This window comes from Rattus rattus, chromosome 12, assembly GCF_011064425.1.
Source record: "Rattus rattus isolate New Zealand chromosome 12, Rrattus_CSIRO_v1, whole genome shotgun sequence".
Taxonomy (NCBI): Eukaryota; Metazoa; Chordata; class Mammalia; order Rodentia; family Muridae; genus Rattus; species Rattus rattus.
Genome location: NC_046165.1, coordinates 87,072,933 through 87,097,472, shown reverse-complemented (window position 1 = coordinate 87,097,472; position 24,540 = coordinate 87,072,933). Strand labels below are relative to the sequence as shown.

The 24,540-nt window shown below is 45.5% G+C and overlaps 1 protein-coding gene and 1 pseudogene across 3 annotated transcripts in view; one reads left to right on the top strand and one right to left on the bottom strand.

The window, feature by feature from the left end:
* Thrb (thyroid hormone receptor beta) overlaps positions 1-24,540 on the bottom strand; it is a 93,127-nt gene that overhangs the window by 35,697 nt on the left and 32,890 nt on the right. The window contains exon 1 of one of the 3 annotated variants that reach the window (XM_032917250.1): positions 1,301-1,800. The exons of the other annotated variants lie outside the window; for them this stretch is intronic. Coding sequence (XP_032773141.1) covers positions 1,301-1,742 — 442 coding nt within the window. The 5' untranslated portion in view covers positions 1,743-1,800. Of the gene's footprint in view, positions 1-1,300; positions 1,801-24,540 lie in introns of those variants that run through there. 3 annotated transcript variants of the gene reach the window in all.
* LOC116913856 lies at positions 12,101-12,475 on the top strand (annotated as a pseudogene).

The window sequence follows — 24,540 nt, the reverse complement described above, 5'->3', positions numbered from 1 at the left end:
CTGAAAGCACAGGGCTTTGCACATGCGCCCGCCCAGACTTAATGGCTCACAAAGGAAGTTGTAGACAAGGGCTCTCACAGTCAAACTTCAATGGGGGTTGAGCTCTTGTCTGAACATTCTGTTTTCATGGCTGGCTATTTTAGTGACAGGGTCACTTGCTTTAGGGGAACAGCCACAGGGACTGGTTAGAAAGAAGAAGCTCAAAGGAAAAAGGAGGGAGAGCATGAAAGGAACCGCCCCAAACAACACCAAACGTTAAAACCTACAACTACAAAAAGAGCAAATGTTAACTTTTATAACAACTGTAATTAAACATACAGTATAATCACCGTAAGATTAACTTCACAGGAAAGCTTGTCTTTGGAGACTGAAGGGCATCATGGCCTCGCAAATCATAGCAACCCATGAATTTCGTTCCTTGCCCAGATCCTACACATCATACTTAGAATAAAGAGGTTTTAGGAATATTTATTACAGAATTTAAACTCTCCAGAAGTTGCTGCCAAGTCCCCTGCAAGGCACCTGTTTGTCTCTTCGAGCTTTTGGTAATGGGAGAAATATCTTTCTGATAGAAAATTAAGAGCCATACTTATTAAAATGACTAGATATTCAATTTCGTTTAATATTAAATATTTTGAGAAGTATCTCACTTGCTTTTATATAATGATTTCATCCTCCCCGGTTGAGGTCCATTAAATTTTAGGGGAGCACTGCCTAGGTGAAGTGGGTCCATTTCTGTTGGACTCTGGCAGTCTAACGGTGTGACACAGTTACACACGTCTTCTCACCGTGCATCAGCCAATACATCAAACTGAACATTTGAAAGTCACAACACATTAACATCATGGTGCCAGCGAAACCCTTAGACCATTTAACTGACTAACGAGAACGAACTCTCCACAGGAAGAGTCGAGAAGAGTCAGGTGAATTTGTGGTCTGATTTGGGATCTGCCTCCCTTACCATCCCACCGAGGGAATCCCTTGATGTATTTTCTTTAGCAGAGAACAGTAGCATATATATGGAGCAGTGTTAGCAGTAACACTCCCTTGGGACAGCATGAATCTCTACCCATACGTGCCATACGTAACCCTGACGGTCAGCTCTCTGTAGCTGTCCTATAAAGAGAAAGTACGTGTTTGGTAATTTCTGTATTCCCCAGAACCCTTCAGTCATTCAGCAACCTCCCTTACTGCTGTTTTAAATTTCGAATCTCCGGTGCTCCGATGCAAAGATTCAAGGGAACCGATACCATAAAACTTTAGGATGAAACGGAAAACCAAGAGAAGCCGGCGTCCCTACCTTTTTTGTGTGAGTGCGGAGGCGACCGCACTTGAGGAAAAGGCTTTTCTTCGGGGAGATGTGCAGGCTGGCTGTACTGACTCAGGGCCATGTCCAAGTCAGAGTCCTTGCTTTTAAACAGGTTTCCAGGGTAACTACAGGTATAAGGCTGATTCAGAGTCCAGGCCTGTTCCAGATATATGCTGCTACCGGGCACAGCTTGGACATCGCAGCCACTGTAAGCCGGACTGTCTTCCAGATACGCGAGGTAGTCAGTGACCTGCATGTAACGGTTGCTGCCGGCAGCTGGGCACACTTCGTGTACCTCTGGTACACGGTAGTTCATTTTGGTATCCAGGTGCAGCCCTGCTTTACATATACACGCACGCTCCACGCACGCACTTGCCAGCCCCCTGCACCCCGGAGCAGTGCATATACTCGGACAGCGTACATTCATACACATGAAACAAGAGAGGGGATGAATAACCACCAGCAGCCCAGCAGCCTAGTTCGCCTCACTTCAGAGAAGCACCCGACCGACGTGCTACGACCCTGCTTCGACGCTGCTGCCTCTTGGAGCTCTCCCCCCCCCCCCGTTCCACTCCTGTGAAGAGCAGACTTAGAGCTATAAAGGTCTTAAGCTGCGGACGGACGCAGCTAACTCCTGGGGAAGATGGCAGGCAGGTAGAAATGGCCTCTCCTTGACTTGGATGGTGGCAGCGATAAGGTGCCTATTGTGCTGGGGCAGAGACGTTCGTTTTCTGCAAAGGATTTTTTTTTTTTTTAACCCCTTTCAAACATGATTAGGACGTGATTACTCATTACGGCCATTCTTGCCCTTACGGTCTTGCACTTTAATCATTAAACATTAGACATCTTAGAAAATATCCTCGGGTATGCAGACGATCCTAAAATCAATAATCTAGTTTCTTAGCGTGAACCAGAGAAGAGCCACTAGTAATGAGCCTGACGATTGGCTTGGAGACATTAATCTAGTTACGCGAACGTTAGTGTGTGAGTCCAACATGAATGTCACCCTGGCTTGTGGCAGCCAGATCTGGCCATCTTCCAGGCCCACCGGTCATACTTTCTAATGCTTTTGGAGTCCTGAGTTCTGATCTGCCACACTCTGATCAGAAGCTCCTGGGAAGTCTTGGGCATGTTTTCCTTCCAAATCCGCCTTGGAAATTATTTTCCAGCTTTAATGTCATTTAAGTAGTATTTATATATCTGACATTTAAAAACAGAGGTCCGAAAAGGAAAACACATTTTCTGTAACAATTTAGTGTCTTTAAATAAAGACCAGATGAGAACACGAGGGCTAAGAGTATTATGAACTGCTCTCTTGAGTGTATGTGTGGCATGTGCACGTGGTCGTGACATGGGTACATGGGTTCTGGAGTCATGACATCAAGCTACGGGCTTCTCTCAGAAAACTTTCAGACACTCTCAGGCTGGAGCCACGGGTCGTGATTTTAACATTTGAGTTCCTGATCCTGAGGACCCCCAGTACGTGGTGGTAGGACTGTTACTTTGTACATGCTGTTCCAGTCACAACTATGACATGGAATTAAATGACAGTGTCATACACAGCAGAAAGGGGGAGGGGCCAGGTATTACACAACCGCTCAACAAACTGCCCGTGAGTTACAACCCAAGGATGGAGGTGGCGGATACAGACGAGACTGAACCTCCCGGTCACGGTCCCTGGCCCTAGGAGAGCCTGATCATTACATGTACAAAGCCAGGTAGGGTACAGCTGTGCAGTTTGTGAGTGATGGCATTCTTATCAATGTTGTAAAGGGCCATTGACTTGCTGATAAGCAAAAGATGAGTTAAAACGGGAGAAGAAACCCAGGCTGGCCCAGACAGACGGGTTGTAATTAGACTCCTTCGAAAAAGCCACAGCCTATCCATAAAACACAAAATTAGTAAAGGAATGCTATCCAGTTGCTGTACTTGAACCTGGAAAAACAGAACTTTCATAATTCTGAACAGTCAAGAGTTACAGTTTCCGCGAGGAACCAGGGACGCGGCTAGCGTTTTAACAGTGTTTGCGCACCCTGATTAAAACAAATCGATGTATTTGCAAGCGTGTTCATGAACACACACACATGCCCTTACAGTTAGCGTGCTTCTGCCTACTGAGAACGTCAAAACAACTCATCAGAGGCAGTGACTATTTTCAGCCAGCTCCAGGAAAGAGAATCCAGCCCTTACGTTTGCTCTCTCATTCCATTTGTTTATCTCAAATTTCCCAAATCAAATCCTAAGTCGAACCTTTCAGTACCCTCTCTCCCGGCAGCCCCATGTGTTAGGACCTCTTCTACTTGGAGGTGTGCACCGGCCCTCTCATTCTGCAGTTGCTTCCTGCCCACTAGCTGCCTCTCCCGTTTTACTGACAGCACAGATCCGAGCCATTTCTTGTTTTCCACCACTGAAAGCCAAACTTCCAACTTTTCTCCCAAGGGAACGCTTAAAGCCACAATGCTCAGAAGATCTCCAAGTGCTGATGAGGTAGTGAGGCAGACACCCTGGGGGAATGGGAGGCAGCACCAGGGAGCCCCCCTGCCAATTCTTTCTAGAATCTGGTTTCACATTGAAAGCCACCTGTGGTACGATTGAATTTTCTGTGTGACCTGTGGCCAGGAAGAGACTTAGCTCCTTACCGATCTTTTTAAACCAGCGATTGTGGTTATTCCTTTAGTTAGAAAGTAAGCTGACCCATTTCATTGTTACATTTCTTACACCGTTCTTACTTGTGCCCCTTGTCCTTCCCCATCTCCCCTCCCCAATGTTTCCTGGGTTTTCCCTTCTGCTCTCAGACCACCCATGTGTGTTCCTCCCTAACCCTCATTGGAGACCTCTCCTGCCTGCTTTCTTCTTCCACCCCACCCCACATACTGTTTTTAATCATGTGTATGTGTCCGTGCCTAGGTGAGGGCTGGCACCTGCCTGTGAAGGCCAGAGCAGTCAGACTCCCCTGGAGCTGGAGTTTCAGGTGGGGGTTGTGAGGTACCCAGAGTCAGTGCTGGAAATTAAACTGTGGTCCTCCGCAAGAACGGCAAACATCGGAAGCACTGAGCTGCCCCTCCAGCCCTTTGGGGTAACGTGTGTGTGTTTTACAAGAACCAGAATGAGGCTCTTGGGAATGCTGTTCTCACAACAGGCAGGGTCACTCTTATAAAGATGCTGGTGACTGTAATAAAAAGAATTGGTTAAATCGCACTGAACAGGAAGCAACGGCACCAGTTCCTGGGTACAGCATGGGATTGCCTGTCTGTGAAATGACATAGCGGTCTGCCCCGGCCAGGTGCTATGATTCACGTGATGCTTTCCCGAAGATTCTTAAACTAGCTGTTCAGTTTCCACAGCTATTCTGCTTGAGAAACGGAAGTTACCTGACCCACAATGCATCACACTGTGTCCAATAAACTGGGGAGAGCTTTCACAGCAATCACCAGACGTATGCTAGTCCATGATTTATTATGCAAGCACACCTTTCTCTATAGGTGGAAAGAAATAGGCTAAAGGGACAGGACTAATCCCTTAGGTTGGGAAACCTTTGCAAGCAGAGAAGCAAACCTTCGAGGGCTCTCCAGGAGAGCAATTGCTTTTTTCTCCCTCCCCATCTCCTTCCCATTATTTTAAACCTCGTTGGTTCCCAAATACATCTGCACATGGCATTCAACTGAGAAATGTTTAAACTTGGATACCCAGGTATCTATGTAGAAAACCAGATTCTGTCAGCATTGGTGAAACTTCAGCATCAAGAACTTTGAGATTGTTTCCTGGCGAATCCCTGGCTGTCCTTTAGCTCACAGTCTTTGGGCCTTGGTCTCTTGAGGGCTGGGATTACAGTGTGTGGCCCTCAAGGTCCCTAAAGTGCTGTTTACATTGGGAACAAAGCTGGACACCCAATAGTTGTAGCCCTTCTGCACATGCCCAGGCATCCTGTTACCGTGCTCCCTCTTCAGTTTCACGATAAGCGCCTCTAGTTCTTAAAACTCTGCCCTCCGCCCCAAGCTGGTATTGCATGCTCAGAGTTCCCAGGCTTGGGAAGCGTCAGCTCAAGGGAGAAACCGGGAAGGAACAAAGTTAAACCAAGTGTAATGGATTTCACGTCTGGATGCAAGGAGCATCTGTCCCATGGACCATAGACAGAAGAGGATACTTAGTAAGCTGGCCAGGGGCAGAAGATGCTACCTGCGAACTGGCTTTTTAAAAAGTGTGTATATCTCAAAACTGAGTGGACTGCAGTGAACCCTCACCGCTGACCGTGCAACGATGCGCACTGAGATGGCAGAGTCCACCTCAGAACAGAACTTGCTTTTTGCTGGAGTGGTAGATACTCTAAGTCCTGTTTGTGCGTATGGTTCCTGTGTGTGTGTGTGTGTGTGTGTGTGTGTGTGTGTGTGTGTGGTCATACCTGCCAGTCTTGCATGGATGTTTCTAAAATTCTGGCCAACTTGCTGCATGATAGAGCGGTATAAACAATCTCTGGGAAACTCCAAACACAGCGTCAAAGAGATCAGGGCCGTGGCACTGACTCCTTTGTCCTATCTAACTTTATGTGATGCCTGGGGTCTGAGCTATTCCTTTCGTCACTGAGAAGGGCTCCAGGTTGTTGAGGTCCACAGCACTGACGAATTGCACAGCACTGACAACCTCTAAATGTATCTCTCATGAAGAGAAATAAACTGTGGCAATTTCTTTGTTCACAATAGAGGCGTAAATATTTTTGACTTGTTTTAGGGAATAGGAAAATTACTTAAGTTAGAATTTACTTAGAACAGTGGTGGATGCAGTTAGAGGCAAAGGCCTACACGTGGCAGTAATGACCGTCATTACATGGCTGAAGGGCTATAGCTCCAGACTTGTCTGCCCAGTCTACATTTTCAGTCCAGGTCACTGGGCAGAAAACTTGGACCTACGTGCTAAATATAGCCCCCCCCCAACACCTGTTTCATCAATAAATTTTTATTGGAATTCGGCCACACTTCACGACTACAGTTGCACCACTCAGACCTCTCCCACTCTGTAGAACCTCGTGGTCGTGTATCTTCTGGTTTCAGGACCACCACCCATCCGGGGTTCTAAGCAAATAACGGTCTAAGTCCTTGACCCGTACCTTCCCTTCAGTATCTATACCCGACCCTTTAGCAGGCGTGCAAACTCTTCTGGTTTTTTCTTTCTTGAGCTGGCTCCTGGAGCGATGTCTAAAAATAGCTGACCAGGCCACTCCAAGGCCCCGTGGCCACTTACTGAATTTAGAACAAAGCCACCGCTCTTGCCACTAGACTTCTCTATGCTCTCACCCACTTCTCTCATGTTCCCTTGACTCCTGTCCAGTGTCCTTGTCCTGTGAGCGCTCCAAACTCTCCCCAGCTTTAAGGACACTTCGCATGTTTTCTTCCTGCACTCCTCATAGAGAGTAAATGGCGCTTGCTCTGATTCTGGACGGTCCTGGTTGAGTTATGAGCCTGAAGGCCCGGGGCCATTATTGAACACACGATATTGGCTCCCAGATAGAACTGGGAGGACCCCCAGTATACCAAGGCCTATTCTTATTCTTTTCAATGATATTGTTTTAGTCAGGTGTGGTGGCACATACTTGTAATCCCAGCACTTGGGAGGCAGAGACAGAGGCATGTCTCTGTGTGTTCAAGGCCAGCCTGCTCTACACAGCAAGTTCCAGGTCAGCCAGAACCACACAGAGTGATGTTTCAAGAGACGAAAGGCAACATTTTACATTTTCCAGTGTGAAACATCTGCTCGTCAAACCTCAGCTGGTTTGTGGTTTCTGAAGAGCTGCCCCCCCATCTCTGTCCTCAGATACATTGCAAAACAGCTAGGACGGGTCTTCCCTGGAGGGGATTGAACCGGTTGTCTTTGTGGAGGTAAATAGGAGGGTCATGTGAGGAGAATTCTGAGCGCTCGTGAGCTTGTGAGAACGCTCCCAGAAAACAAGTCAAGGGTCCTGTGACCTCAGTTTCTTCAAAGCACGGAACTGCTCTTGGGGTGTGCTCTGGGGTCTCGGGTAGGAGTGAGTTCATTTCAGTTACTCTTTACAACTGGCTTTGCTACCTGTTTATATGTCTCTATAGAAAACGTGTTTTCCCCATATATGGCTTTTCCCTATGACTGTTTACAGCTTGAGAGCACGAGAACTTTATTCTCCTGACCCTCCTTAGCCCTCGGAGTATAAATTGTCTGAGGCTCTGAAGAAAGCTGGCTTTTGAATGAGTGTGGTCCACCTCGTTCGACAGCGCCATTCTCACAGATCCCACGGCCTCTACACTGGTGATGGGGCCAGCCTCGTCCTCTGAGTATGGGAAGATTAGAATGGTAGGTGATATGGGGGGTGGGGGTAAACTATGGTGGTTTACTGCACATTCTGAGAATATTTACTTGGTCTCTGACTTCGAGAACCTTCTGGTTCATGGCTTTTGAAGTTTTGGGCCTCTGAAGGCGGGCATAATGCCGCGTGCCTGTGGTCGAAGCACCTGGGTGGCTGAGGGCTGAGGCAGGATGAGTGATTGAGCCCCTGTGAGCAAGACCAGCCTGGGCCATGCACTGTGACCCTCAGAAGAGGAGGGAGAGAAGTGGGGAGAGGAGGAGTAACACAAAGGAGAGAAATGGGGGTGGAAGGGAGGGCTCCAGAGAGACCTGACTGCAAAACACTCACTTCCAGCTAGGAAGTAGTTTAGTGCAGTGGTCTAGCGTGTGGGAGACTGGGTCTGATCCCTAACAACAACCCACATGCCCATCCCCCTCCCACCCATTCCCCACACTCCCACATATATACATCCACATACCACACATCACACACACACACACACACACACACACACACACACACACACACACACCCCACACCCATTCCCCTCCCAACTACCCCCAGTTCTCACCCTTACACACAGGAATCCTGTAAATTGATGTCTGTTACAGATGCTCCACACCTAGACTCCTACTCTGTTGCCCTCTATGCTGGGGATGGAGCCAAATGTGGAGGCTTCGGTATTGCCTGGAAGTAGGGTGCATATTTGAAATTACATGTGCCCCAGGTAGGACCAGGTAGGACCAGGGATGAGAGTTCCTGAGGGGGAGTTCCCAAGAGTTCCCAAGACCAGGCTGAGCCTTTGGCCTTTCAGATTAAGTCTGCGATGGTTTGAACAAATGAACGAGCTCATAGCTCTTTTCTTTAGAAAACATTGCACTATAAATTTGTTCCTATTTTTTTCTCGCTCTTAGTTTTCAATAAAAGCTTTTTGATAACTCTATCTTGTTACAGCTTCACAAAAGCAGGGCAAGGGGGGGCTGCCTCTTAATCCTTCACGAAACAAAATGTACTTTATGGAAAATGTGCACGAGACTGACATACGGCTAACTGCTGGAGAGGGAATGGGCTGAGGAGGCACACAGGAACACTGAAGTGGGAACAAGACAGCCTGGGGCCACCGTGACGTGAGTGGCCTGTGCTGGGGGGTGGGGGTAGGGGGCAGCAAGAGAGCCGTGGGGTAGGTTTCTGGAAGGGGAGTTCTGTAGCCTTCTTCATCCGGCCTTAGATGCTCATCCCTCTACTTGCATAAGGCGGGATGGCTCGCCCAGTGCATTCCTCCAAAGGCCCTATCACACCATTCTCTGTGACCCTCCGCTAGAAGAACCAGTAAAAGAAAGCAAGGGCTGTAGGCCAGATCCCAAAGGTCTTTGATCCCAAATGGTGCCTCCTGGACCAACAACCAACATTTTTAGATCTCTTAGAAATGCAAAACCGAAATGCTGTTGGTGCCTGTGCAAGCCCCATGTGATCTTCATGCTGGCTAAGGTTCGAGAGCCACCCACATAGAGCCAAGCAGGTGTCCTCGAAGCTGGTTACTGTCGCCGTCTCCAGCTGCACTGGCTGTTATGCTGAGCCCTGGATTCTCAAAGTTGTCTTTTGTGTGGTCCATTTCTCTCTTCTCCTGTTCCTGGCTGATACATTGGCCTTACTTTTTGTCTGAAAGTTGTTAGGCCTAATCAGTCAAGGAACAGAAGAAAGTCATGCTCTACCTGGCCAGCTCAGTTCAAATTACTGGCCTATAACTTGGCTATAGGTGGTCTGGTATGTCCAGCAAGACTGTCACACTGTCACTGACTCTCAGTAAGGCTCTGGTAAAGAGAAAGGACTTATAGTATCTTTGTGTCTCTGAACACAACAGTATCATAACTGCATAGACACTTGGCTTGTGCCAGCCTTCACAGCCACCACTCAAGGGTGGTTGAGACATTTTTATACCACGTTGTCTTTTCTCATGGGCTTCTTGTCTCTGATTAGTTCTTTGGGATGGTTTGACCCTCTGCTAGCCTTTCATTTGCGGGGAGGTGGTACGGACTCACTATAAAGGCCAGGCTGGCCTCAAACCCATGTTGATCTTCCCACGTTAGTTTCTCAAGCGATTTCAAGTGTGAACCTCAACACCTGGCTCTTTGGTGTTCCTTCTGGGTCTGTCTTAAAACCACCTCCTGATCACTTAGATCCTTAGCAGATCCCCATCAGTGCCTTCAGGTCTGCTGCCCAGCCATTAACGGAACCTCTTCCCTGATGTCTCCAAGCGACCTCACACACCAAGACTGTATCTACGTGTGCTTCCACAGCGGTCCCATAGAGCATCACTGTGTATGCAGATATTTGTAACAGATGAACAATACCCCACTGTAGATAGTAGCACAGCAAGGAAACTGAAGAAGGCTCAAGGAAGCAGATGTTCTCCACGCTGGGACTCAGCCTAACATCTTCATTTCTTATTAGTGTTTCTACAACACTGTCACAAAGGGTGCTGCTAGCTGTTCTATGCTGTCCCCCTTATAACTAAAGTCATCAAAAAGCTGAAAACAGATCTCCCACAAGATCCAGCTATCCCATGCTTGGGCATACACTCAACTGACTCTACATTCTACTTACGAAGATACTCATCCGTGATCACTCTGGCTACCTATGATGGCCACAAATCAGAAACAGCCTGGATGTTCTGACGGTGGACGGATGAATAATGTAAATGTGCACATCCATGCACTGACATGTTATTCTGCTGTTAAGAAAAATGGAATTAAGACATTTGCAGCAAATAGATCTACAAACAATCATCCTGAGTGAGGTAACCAAGACCTGGGAAAACAAATGTTGCATGTTTTTGCTTACACGCCGATGTGCATTTAAACTTTATATATGTGTATTTCTTTTAGAATTATCACTGAGGCTAGTTAGCTAGTAAGGGACCAGGGGATGGGAGGGGCTCTTTCAAGGTGGGGAACTAACTAGAATAGAAAAATTAATGGGAAACTTCTCAAAGTTGGTATGCTAGCTAGTTTTATGCCAACGTGCCATTAGCTAAAATCATTTGTGAAGAGAGACACTAGGTTCAGGAAAAGACTCCATATGATTTGCCCGTGGGCAAGTCTGCAGGGCACTTTCTCACTCAGTTCATTGTGGACGGTGACATAGTTACCTTGCATAGTTAGCACAGGAAGTCGGACTGGACAAGCCACAGAGAACAAGTCAGTAAGCATCACTCCTTCCTTCCTTCGTCGTCTCTGCATCAGCACTCCAGTCTCAGTTTCTCTCCTACATCTCTACTTCCTCCAGTTTCTGCCCTGACTTTTTTCAGTGACGGACTTGCACTGTAAAGCTCTAAGCTGAAATAAACCCTTTTATCTCCTCCCCCTCCCCCAAAATGAATGGGGAGAGGAGTCAGGGTAAAGGAGGGCCTATGGGAGGAACAACTAACAGAAAAACCATTAAAGAGCCAGTCTCCTACTGCAGAAGCATCCTAAAGCACATGCACATATAAAAATGTAAATGCAGTTATGATATTCAACTCAGCATATTATCACACCCCCCCACACTACCAAGAATGGGTTAAACACTTTTGTGTCATTGAACAAAGAGGTCCCACAGAAATGACTCTGCCCAACACGTTACAAGACATAGCCGACGCTGTTGCTTAACTACTACAAGCTGACGGTATGGCTCCATTAATAAAGACACCACTTACATCACTGAACAGAGAAATCAAGCCAGTGCCTGATTTGAAGCTTCCCTCCTACCAACTAATGCTCATGCTGCTAGGAAAGAAAAGTCATCGTCAATATCGCCTAGTTACAAACTCTGTAACCCATGACAGTGACCTGCCTGTAAGATACCCTGGTACAACTGTGCCATAGCTGTTACGGCAATAACCAGCTACATTGTGATTGGATTTAAGGCCCTATTCCCGACGCTGGTAATGTGGCTAGGAAGCTAAGACTAGGCAGGTCATGGGTCCTAGGTGAAAACCAACTTTCCTTGTTCTGCTAAATGAACACAGCAATAAAAATGACTCCAAATCATCTCCTTTCTCCTCCCAAATAGTTTCCCCTCTACTTGTTCTATGTATGTCTGTGTCTGTGTTCATATATTTTACATGTGAATCTAGGTTCCACACATGAGAAAAATAGAGTAGTTTTTTTTTTCCTCTCTGGATCTTGGCTATTTCACTGACATGATGATCTCTGGATCTTTCCATTTTCCTGTAAATGCCACGGTTTTATTATTCTTTATATTTCTTGAATAAAACTCCACTGTGTATAGCTAGCTGTCACGTTCTCTTGAGCACTTCGTTGATCTCTCTTATAGAAGAATGCATTATATCCACATGAAATTGTTAGATGGCGGACCCAGCCGCTGAGCTGCCTTTGAGGACTCAGCCCTGGAGCCCCCCTCTCTTCCCGATGCTCCCTCCCACCCCCAAAGCCTCCTTTCTCCCACGGCTGCCTTCCACTGAGGAAAAGGAGTCATATCGCATGTCCACTATCCAGAACCTCCTCCACTCGTTTGACCCCTTTGCTGATGCTAGTAAGGGTGATGACCTGCTTCCTGCTGGCACTGAGGATTATATCCATCTAAGAATTCAACAGAGAAACTTCAGGAAGACCCTTACAACTGTCCAAGGAATTGCTGGTGATTACGATAAAAAGAAACCAGGGAAGGCATTTGAGAAGAAACCTGCCTGCAATGGTATTGTCATTGAGCATCCAGAATATGGAGACACAACTCAGGGTGTATAGGGTGACCAGCGCAAGACCACGTGCCAGTTCCTGATAGAGGTTGGACTGGCTAAGGACGATCAGCTGAAGGTTCATGGGTTGAGTGCTTGTGGCTCTCTGAAGCTTCAGTGAGGATTTCCTCGCAATGAGTAGAATAGTAGGATTTCCCTTCTGTCCCTGGTCACAAATTTAAAAACCTCACAGCTTGTATAATGCAATCATTTGGGGTCCACTTTTAACTTGGACTAGTGTAACTTCTTCATGCAATAAACTGAAAAGCCATCCTGTGCAGTTTCAGCCAAGCCAAGAACTCTAAGATCACAGAAAGCTATGTCTGACCAGAGATTCCTTGGGACTCCCCTACAGAGTACCCTGCCCTAGGAGATTGTCACCACTTGAACAACCCAGGTGACCCAGAGTATGGGTAACACTGCCCTAGCTATGTCACTAGAGGGAGTCTCTGGTAGTAAGAAGAACCCCTGGTGTCTGACCAAGCAGGCAGAATTCAGAGCCACCTTTCCAGAGAAGTCTTGGACATTAGCTCATCGCCAGGGCAGTCCTTTTAGGCAGATCTATCCTAACCAAGGGATGTTGAACCATGAAGGGAAAGGTCAGCCTGGTGTCAGTTAAACTTATGACAAGGGAACAAATACGAAGCTGGTGCCATTGGTCGAGTGGCTAGCTATAGAGACTTCAACTCAATACACAGCCGCTGCCCAGTGCCATGTGAGGGAATAAACTGGTCATTTGGTTTCCTCTTCCCTTCCAGTTTTAATGTTATATAATGTATTTAAATCCTTATCTAAATAAAGCTTGTTTTCAGAAATAAAAAATAAATTGTTAGAAGGCAAGTTAAATTAATTAGAAAATGAAAAAAGATGTCAAGGAAGACACCTGATATTGACTTCTGGCCTCCATTTGTCTATGTACATACCCACAGGAAACAGGTACCTAAATACAGACAGACAGACAGACAGACAGACAGACAGAAACACTTAGACACACACAGACACACACACAGACATATACACATACAGATACAGACACAGACACACACAGACATATACACATACAGATACAGACACACAGACACAGACACACACAGATACACAGACACACAGACAGACACACACACAGACACACACACAGACACACACACAGACACATACACACAGACACATATACATACAGATACAGACACACAGACACACACAGACACAGACACACAGACACAGACACACACACACAGACACATACAGACATACACACACAGACATACACAGACAGACAGACAGATACACACGCACACACACACTCTTTAAACAGGAATCAGGAGCTGCACACTGGATACTTCAAGTTTCAAGTAAGTTAAAAATAAAATGGAGTGATTTGTTCTTTTTTTCTATAGATTTAAATGGAATTGATATTTTAATGGTGCAAAACACCATGAAAGTTGAACATACTGGGCAATGGCCAGGCACGTGTCTAGCATGTGTGGTGCTCTGACAGTAAGCCCTAGCACACAAAAGAAACATACCTAAAAGCTTGTACACAGCGTCAGTGTATCATATGAGCTTTGATATATGCACCACTCTCACCTTCTGACGTAGGTACCTTGTTTAAGAAACTAATGTTCTTTTCAAACAACACAGGAACGTTCTTCATTATAAGCTAAAGCCAGAAAGCCAACAGAATTTTCACCACTGCCTGGTGTTCAAAAGACTTACAGCCCAGAGTCCACGTGTGTCTCCAGAACTAGAATTCACCATAGGCCACAGCCCTACAGACCCAGAATACACTCAAGAAAAAAGTTTTGGTAAAAATCAAGACAATCTCAGTGCCTTGTGTCCCAAGCAGGCATGGTATAAAGCCACAATTAATAAGACAGAAGCACTTTAACTCTATTCTATGTCATTGTAAAGAAACAAACTTTAGCTTGATGGGAAATGGAGGATTAGTTACAATTGAAACAGTATTTGAGGAGGGAAAGGAAGAGGATTTATGATATAAGTTTTAAAAAAACAGGATTTCTTTCTTTTTTCTCCTTTTTCCCTTTTTTTGAAAACAATTGTTTCTTTATTTCTTGCTGGTATCCCCAAGATTCACATCTAGCAATTGCAAACTGAAAGTCTTCATTTTATTTCACATGTTAAAATGTTCTGGAAATTAACAAGTAAATACCAGGACAATCCCAAGGTATGCTGCAGTGTCAGCTGTCTTGTGGGTTAGTCAGATTGGTTAAGGGGAAGGTCAGAAGCACAAGGCCAACGTGACATAGCCTCTCCTCACGGTGACCCATGGCAAGGCCCTTGGGCTGTGAGGCTTCCCAGTGCTCCCCCAAGTCTCACTGGACACACACCAGCTTCAAAGGTATCAGAGATGACAGAGAAACAAGACCCCATTAGTCTCCAGACACGCCCCCTTAGAGCACAGAGTAGTTGCTTAAAAAGAGGACTTTTAGAGAATTCACTTCCACGGAGCACGGTGAGCTAAGAAGGCAGAGGCCATCTCACACGACGATATGAGGATGGGTGGCTGGGACGTAGATAGTCTCTGGGTCATGTCATTAACTGCTGCTGTGACTTTTTAGTACTTCTGCTAAAAATCATAAGGAGATACCAGTGAACCCTAAATTAAGCGGGGGCTTACAGAAGAATCAGCCCACCCTATCTTAACAAATACCAAGGATGACAGAGAAGAGAGACTGAGATTCAAGTAGACTGACCTGACCTTGGGGGACACCATGCTAATTGCAATAAGCCAGGCACAGAGCCACAAACTGCATGATCTCATTTAGATGTGGAATCTAAAGCCAGAGAAGAGAACGGTGGTGCCTAGAAGGTGTGCACAGAGGCACAGGGGGATGGATGGATGGATGGATGGATGGATGGATGGATGGATGGATGGATGGATGGACAGATGCTCAAAAAGGATCAAACTCAGTCAGGAGGGAGAAGCCTCAGGGACCCATTACATAGCATGATGCATACAGTTTCCAACAACGTGTCCATCCCTTAAAAGTTATTAAATAATTAGATATTAAATATTCTGATCACAGCGAATTATAAAGATGTGAGACGACAAGCTTGTTAACGAGCGGGATCTAATTAATCATCGAGGTAGAGAGATAGTAAAGAAACACATTTTATACCACCGGCATATTTAATATTTATTTGTTAATGCTACCTTAATGAAGTCGTAGCGTGAGAGCCCAGTGACCCACAAGGACTAAATGAGGCACATAACCCTGTCCCCTGGTCCAGAAAGCAAGACAAGAATAAAGCACGGCTGGTGGTGGCAGAGGCCCTCCCTCCAGCTCGGTCACGTCTCCTTTCACTGAGGGAGACACCGGAGTAGAGTCTGTCAACTAGAAAGTGATGTGCACTAGTGTCAGATGTCCTGATCCCCATCACTGTGCCATGGTCATCTAGGAGAATTCCCATTGTTTTAGGAGACATTCTGAGGTGTTTCGCTAAGAGGGATGGTTTTTCTAACTACTGTCAGTGGTTCTATGAATGCTAGGTAACGTACGAGAAGGAGTACCCTCAGCCACACACATATGGATAAAGTGATGGGGCAGGACACCAGCTCTAGGTGAGAAGTAGATGGGTAAGCCCAAGGTTACCATCAATAAAAGTACTGAAAGCAACCCAGGGGTCTGCTTGGAGATCTTCAAGCAACCATGTAACTCAAAGGACACATTGAGGGAAAAGTAGGCATATGGCCAAAAAATGTCGCTGTCCCGAAAAGACAGAGGAAAGTCTTCCAAAATAGTATACACTATATACATAATACAAGAATGAATGACCTTCAGTCCGTTGGAGAAGACAATGGGTTAGCTCATTAGTGTGCCTCTCTGCTTTTGGTAGTGAGCTTTTCAATTGTGATCACTTGCAAAGCCTTAGATTGTCTCTAGTCCTTTGTTGGGGGGAAAATATAGGCATGGGTACAGAGCCACCCTTCCACCTATGAGCACCGGGACAAGAAGAAGAAACTTCGCCCTTAGACAGCTCATGAATATTAAGTGGGGTGACTCCATATCAGATATCTGTCTCCATAGAAACCTATCTGGTTGAAAGTGGTGCAAAAGATTAACATGCATTTTCCCCTTTCTAAAGGGCAGTGGTTCCTACTTACATGGATTTTGACCTTTGCTTTTATACTTGAGGCTTATTATACGGAGTTCTTTGCAGAGCTAGTCAAACACAGAACCCAGTAAACCTCTCTTCATTAATTCTAAGGTTTAACTTAAAATAGTTATGGCCTTTAGAGCTACACGCTGTGGGATAACTCGGAGGAATCAGGGGTGAAGCCTGCCGTTCACAGAATACGGCCATCACTCCTCACACAATATTCTAAGTCAAACGCCAAGTGGCTGCAGAACGGAGATGTTTGAGTTAGTCCTGTTTTCAGCCTGGCGCCTCATTTTAAGACAGAGTAATGTTTGATAAACTCAATCTCCTTGTGTAAGTCAACGCTGACAGATGTCACAGGGACGGGGCTTTGCAAAAGCTCATAATCCTGGGTCAGAACAATGCCATGGAGGATGACCTTGGGTCATGGGGCTCCTCTCTGACTCTTGTCTTATCTCCAAGTTCACGTAGTTCTGGGTTTCTGGTACCCTGAATAGGCTTGTGTCAAGTAGGCAAAATTCATCTGGATCTGAAAGAGTAATCTGTAAATATAGTTTACCATCAGAACCAGCCACAGATAGTCCCCAAGTGAGGGACCACCCTGAAGACAGGGCAAGCCACCAATCATTTGTGATGACACCTTTGGTTGATGAATCTGCGTCTCTGGGGTACTCAAAACCAAACTGTCTATCCAGAAGCAGCTGGTCACACCCTCATGGGGGGGAAGTGTACACAAATGTTCTAAGAAACTTCTGGGGGAACTGAAAATGGGGTCTGAATGTATCTGCGTCATTGGACCTAAGGGCCCAATGGGAAATAAGACCACTGAGAGAGATGGCATGAGACAGTTGATTTTCCAACTCAGTTTGTACTGTGTTCTACATCTTCATGGAAATCATGGGTTGGGGTTTGTTTGGCCAGTGCTGAATTAACATGTTCAGCCCTCTTTTCCTCATAACTGGAGATACGGTTTCAATATTGAAAAAAAATGACTAACAATAAACTGTATATCCTCGAACTTTCTTGGTCATTAATTAATCTTCGTGTTCGTTATTGGAAAGAATGTTATTTACCCAATGCTAAGTGGCAAGCTTCAGAGGCAAGAACCAGTCCACATTTGGCTGGCCCCATATTTCCCAAGCATTGGCTGGACGCCGTGGAACCTAATTCTCAGGCAGTATTTATAGCCAGTATATTCATTAAACCATTTATATATTTGTCTGAATTTGACTGGGATATCTTTGTGGTTTTGATCTGTGTCAGAAACGGCAGATGGCATGTGTCTTCGGAGCGCTATGTCAGTTAACCACCCATCGTCCCTGACTTTGAGAACCATCCACTGAATGTGGTAAGGGATGCGAGCTTTGTACTCATGCCCCTCAAACCATAGTAAAGCTGCCTCCAGGTGGTGTGGGTTTAGTAGTTGTTTCCCCATGAGTATTTGGCAGTCTTAATAACCATACAGCTCCACAAGATCTTTCTAGCCTCACCAGAGGTGTAAAATTTCCACCTGCTGATAAGTCTCTGTAACACCATCCAAGCACTCACTCTATCCCAAACTCTCTAGTTTTCAGATAAGAAAATGGAAATCAGAACGGCTAAGGGCCTTGCCTAATCCTAATAGGTGTTGGGTGGCAGACGTACCCCAGGAAGGCATGGCCAAACTGTACAATCGGCATGTGGGAACACACTGTATCCATCATGGTGGGTGGGACCCTTGGCACCCCTGCCTGGTGCAGTGCCAGTGTTCTCCTAGACCAAGTTCTTGGCTTAGGATCCCAGGACAGGGTAATCTCAGAGAGATCTAGCACTCATGACTAGAGTGTGTGAATCGGATCCTAATTCAGCTACTTCGTATTTTTGGTGATTATTTTTTTTTTCACTCAAGGTTTTAAAACTTTCAAAGCTTTGCAAAAAAGTATTTGGGTTGCTACTCTGAGCTCTGTCAACTGTTTGTGTCCCTGCTCTACCCCTGATGTGATGATCTGTAATGCACTGTCTACCTTTCAGTATTCAGTATACTACTCAGCATTTCAGTGCACACGTTCTGCAGGGTAACGAGGTCAGAGACGGTAACAGAAACCAGAAAGGCCAGAAGATTAGAAGATTACTTACATACTGAGAACAGTAAGCAATTATTCAATTGCCACTAAATCATAGAAATTGTACTGAGGGCGTTACTCATATTTTCCTTTATCTGTACAGAAATTTGAAAGGTCGCTTGATCAGATTACCCTGTTCTGTGGATCAGAGAGGCTCAGAGATTTGCTCTAAGCTTGCGTGTGACAAAGTAAGGAGGGAACGTAAGACATCTTATTTGGAAATGCACCCTTGCTACTAAGATAGAAGTGGTCGTTGATACAGTTGGGAAGATCTGTGAACACACTTGTATGTAGAATTAAGATCGGCACCATCCTCACTCTATGCTTTTTCTTCTCTAAAGGGAACTCCATAAAGAAGCTTGCAGTGTATCCTGGAGCTAGTCCCCATGCATATTAGTATAACCCCACAGGCTATCAAAGCCATAAGTGGGGTCATATAGTTCATGCACACTCCGCCCTAAAGCACATTTCCAAAGTAAGTTTTACAGTTTTTTCAAATGCTTAGATACACTTTGATTTATTAAAATATACCTCCACGGCTGGAAAGATTTAGATTATTTCCAATTTATTAGCCACGAGACCAAAGTATGAAGAATTGAATTCAGGCCCTTGTACGAACGTTTCTAAGGGTGGGGAATCATGAGAGGGACCAAGGGATCAGATCGGACTTTCTCCATGTTATAGAGACAGCTGTGCTGACCGTGGAGAGCTCGCAGAGGTCCATCAACAGCTCTGTGCTGCATCTTGAGAACTGAGCTGAGTGGATCTGACGCCGACCTTCTGATGTTCCTCTTCCTCCTTCTGTGTTACCATTTCCGGTTTGATTTTACTTCGTTTCATGCTGATTGGTACTTTGTCCTTCCCTTCTAGTTTTTTCTCTTCCTATTTACTTGTGGAATATGTCCCCTGCCTTTGAAGGAGGAAACCACACAGCTATCTTGTGCACTCCAGGAACTGGTAGTGAGCTCTTTACTATCATGTCGGTCACCAACCCTTCTCGACCACCTAAGGAGCATGGAGCATGGCTTTATTCAGTGGACTGAGACCACGGTCTCTGGTGCACAGGGCACAGTGGAGAGCAGTGACTGATGGATCATGGGAGGAAGGCCTTCAGCTGTGTGATCCAGCCTTCTCAGTGCTAATGAACTTCCTGACTTCCTGGTGTTTGACTTCTGCACGAAGACAGCGTTGACCGCTGTAAGGGTGAATGTCTATCCTGAAGTATTAACTGCAAAGCATACGGTAACTTGTAGACGATGACTTTCAGGGCACTTTGTCATTTCGGTGAAGGGGAGTGGTCTATCATTTGAAGTGTCACTGTCGATTTAAGTCATCTGTTCTCTACAAGAATCAGGGATTAATAGCCCGCCCCTTCGCTGACATAAGATATCATTTACATTTTATCATGAAAGAATTACTTTAAATTGTCTATGCCTTGGGGGACAGTTTAATAAATGGTAGTACAGCTACAAGAAAGAATAATCTATTACCAATAAATGTCAATGTTCAGTAGAATATTTTAACAGCGAGGGAAAATGCTGATGACCCATCGGTAAGCATTAAAAGCTGGTTACAAATAATGCGCCTCGTGTGACCCACATTTGTAAAAAATAGATAAAAACGAGACAACTGAGGTGTGATTAAAATTTGTAATAATGTTTGTCCTTGGTAGCTGAAACAAAAAATATTTTTAAAAAATTATCTGTAATTTTACAACTTACTGAGATTTTCCTGTTCCCTGCAAAGCCAGATAGAATGTTTAGGAAGAAGGAAAATGACACATTAAATTTTTCTGACTCTTTTCTTCCCAGGGACCTAAGATCCATCTATTCTTTTTTTTTCTTTCTTTTTTTTTTTTTTTTCAGAGCTGGGGACCGAACCCAGGGCCTTGCGCTCACTAGGCAAGCGCTCTACCACTGAGCTAAATCCCCAACCCCCCATCTGTTCTTTTTTACATCGTGGATGGTGCAGATTTACAGAGAAACTGCAGGGGGGTCATTACACTGCCCCTGTCCTCCCAACAGTCCCCATGGCTCCTTCCAGAAAGTTCCTGGCTGTTATGGAGGCCCCACTTTACAAGTACAATGAGCTGCTGAGGTCTTGTTCCGAGGAGTCACCTCCCTATTTTGACCAACTTTCAGGGCTTGCTGAACTGAGTGTAGGAGGCCTCATTGGGCAGAGGGGAGAAGCCTTGGAATGATTTCAGAGGGGGGTTGGGTTCCAACCCTGAAGTAGGGGCTTTCTTTCCAGAAGGGATCTATCACCAGCTAAGTGTTACCAAGGAGGGAGAGTGAGCTGTTTTCAGGCCCAAAGTGAGTCCCCAAGACTGGATAGCCAGCTGGCTCCAAGGGCTGCAGGAAAGGGAGGGACAGGCATATCTCTGAGAGCCCACTAGGTGGCAGACTCTTTCCTTATGAGCATCCTCAAGGGTTGGGGGACACTATGGTCTCAGAGTCACTGTAAGAGGCCGTTGAGATACAAATTCTGAGGTCCAGACCACCCCTGGGCACTCCAATTCAAAGGTCCACCTGGGTCCTCAGGTTCTCCTTTCTCTTTCCCTCTTGCCCTTTCACTGGAAGATTCTCTATGAAGTCCATGCTGGCCTCGAACTCACCCTCCCTGGGCTTGCACTGCATTAGGAGTGCTGTGGTTACAGAGTGGATCGCCACACACAGCTTAGACTCTCACCTCCCTAAGCTGCTGGAAGTTCCGTTAGTGCCACTAACTGTGTACAACACTGGGCACAGAATAAAGCAGCGTGGACTCAAGAAGGGAGGAGGTGGCACAATCCCTGACGCGCAGGACTCGAGGGGTTCCAGGGCTATCCGCTTGGTGCGATTGCTGCTAACGGAGCACACAGATGTGCTGTTCAAAATGTTAGCTAGAAGCTCCAAGCACGCTCCAAGCAAAATACATTTAAGAGTATTTTACATGTAAGTCAACGAGTGGCAGGCTATTTGAAGTAAAAGGGCACCAAGAAATCGCAGGCATTAGAGACCAATGCATTCCTCTCCTTGCTTAAGACTTTGTTTGACACAGTTCTGGCCACATGTGGCTGACTAGGCAAGTCTGACAGCACCAAACTGGTCCATGCCTGGCTTGGTGAGTGGCAGTCACCGGTGTTGCCAGTTGGTTGCAGGTGCTGAGAAGGCGCTGTGAAAGTTTCCGAAGCTTGAATCGGCAGAGAGTTATATGGATCAGCCCACAAACCACACGTGAAAGTATTCTGAGCTAGTTCAGACAGACTACTAATTTCGGGTGCGGCTTACTGTGTGACTTCAAGCAGCCAGTTGATTGTTTTTGAATCGCTGAACCCCAAGTAAACCTTTGTGCATCAACTCAAGGTCATTTAGTTCCTATGGGTGACGACTGGAGTTCTTGGAGCGAGGCTAATGCGTCCTATGGCTCACATGTTCCTTTTTTCACAGTTAGACGTCAAGCATAATGTCCTGCACACAGTGGGCCCCGTACAAGCACTAGAAGAGCAGGCCAGGGCATGAACTGCTTTAGGGCTGGCGGCCAGTCAGGAAGTAGACGCCCACTATGAACGGCCATCTGACAGAACTTTCCTCATGAACTCTACAAATGTAGCAGCAGATCATGGAGCAGACAAGAAGAGTCAACTCCCATCGGCAAACCTAGGCACCATTCATTGGTGTCCTAATCTATGAGGGAAATTTACCGTAGTAGATTCCTGAGCTACAGGGCTTGGGCCACTTAGGTGTCATTTCCCCACCGAGTCAGCACATAATGTTAAGCCCAGATCCAAGTGAACCTTCATGGCGTCTCTGGAAACCTCACAAAGTTCGCCTCTGTTGATTTTCTTTCAACAGCGGAATAATGAAAATGCACTAATGAAGAAGACCAGAGCTTCCTCAAACAGCCGCCCACCCCACCATCCTCATCTGCTTAACTCTGCTGGCGGAAACCCTCGCTCTGCAGTCACGGAGTTTATATGATGGAAGAATGGATAGCCACAGGGGAAAACGGTGCACTCTAAGTCAGGTAGTGTGCTGAATAGTTAAGCACAGTATCTATAGAGCTTTAGCAACACAACGTATGTGAGTTTGCTCTAAACACACAGTGGAAAGGCTGGTGTTCTAGCTCCAGTGTGTCAATCTCAAAGTGTTGTGTTCTTAGCCTCTGTACTGTAGAATTTTAAATCAGAAGGCGCTTTCTCTCTCTCTCTCTCTCTCTCTCTCTCTCTCTCTCTCTCTCTCTCTCTCTCTCTCTTGACGTGGTCTCCTATTTAGCTGTAGTGCTATCCTCCTGCCTCAGCATACTGTGTGCTGGAACTCCCCTACCTTCTCTTACTTTCAAAATATATCAACAGACAAAAGTTTACTACTTCAAACTCTACATAACCAAGAACAAAATCCCTCATCAATGATAAAGGCAACTCTCCGTGTATGAATGAGCTTGGGTTCCAGTTGTGAATGAGTCAAACTCTGTTTTCTGGGCTCTTAAATCATTTTGTAAAAACCAAAGACAGGCATGGTTTTACTGCGACCTATATAATCTGAAGAAACAATTTTCTAGCAAATCTGAACTGTGGTTCAGGTGAAGATGAGCACATTCCCACGCACACACGGACACCCACCTGGTTTACATCCCGATTCCTTTGGGAAAAAATCTTATTTTGCCATTTAAAAAAAATATCCTCTTCAAAATTTTAAAGAACTTCATTTACAAATGTCTGCATAAACAAGACTTTAATACTAGCTAGCTGTATCAATGGGCATATCAATGTGGAAGTGGAAGGATTACACAGGGTCTCACCCCTGCACAAGGGTACAGGTGCGTAATGACCGCTGAAAATGGGAGACTTGGTCTCTCCAGGGATCAGCCTACTTATTAGTTGTCCTGAAGCAATGTGTCTGTAAACAGCGAAACAGACTAACAGGTTGCATTTGTATGTCTGTGCATAAATAAACATATATACATAATAATACATACATACACACATATGTACACACATGCACATATATACATACACACATACACACATACGTACACATGTGAATACACTCATATGTACACACATGCACATATATACATACATACACACAGACATACACATATATACAAACATACCTACATATGTATACCATAATAATAATAATAATAATAATAATAATAATAATAATAATAATAATAATAAAGAGCTATGGATTGGAGAGTGGGGTGACATAGATGTTGGAGGGAAGGAACCTGGGAGGAACTGAAGGGAAGAAAGGGAGAAGGGAGGGGAATGTAGTGTCATTTCAGTTTAGAACATTAAAATGACCCTTTATACTTCTAAGTAATCAATGTAGAAGTACAAACATCACATTTCAAAAGGAACATGGTATTTCTGCCTATTCTTCAGCCAGAGCTGAGGACACCATCTTCGAATAATGTGTTTCATGTGAAAACACCTGCCTTGATTTCCCAGGGAAACCGGAAGGTACAATGAGGTTCTAAAGTATTTCCAGAGAGGCAGGAAGACCTGGGTGGCCAATGTTCATGGCAGGCTTCCTCATGGCTCACCTCCACATGTCTCCACACGGGAGGCATTCTCATTTGACTGTGAGATTTTCAGTTTCCAAAACGAAAATGTAAACTTCATCACAAGTAAAAACCAAAAAGCCAGTCGTGACAGTTTTAGCTTGTAAACTCTGGACCGGCAAAGAATGGGGACTTATAAGAACCTGGACACTAAAGACACAGACTGGTTTAAGAAGCAAAGATTTTTGGGCAACCATAAGACCGTAAAGCGATCAGCATGGAAGACATCTGTCAGGTGGGGTGGCCTGAGGTGAGACAGGGCTAAGTCTTATGTGATCAGGACCTGGGGCCACTTTAGCTGGGGTTTGTTTCCCCCTCATGAGGTGACAACCTTCTAACACCCTAATCTTCTCTTGGTGATGGTGACAGAGGATTTATGGACCACAGACATTAAAATCTCCCTGTCAAGTATGAA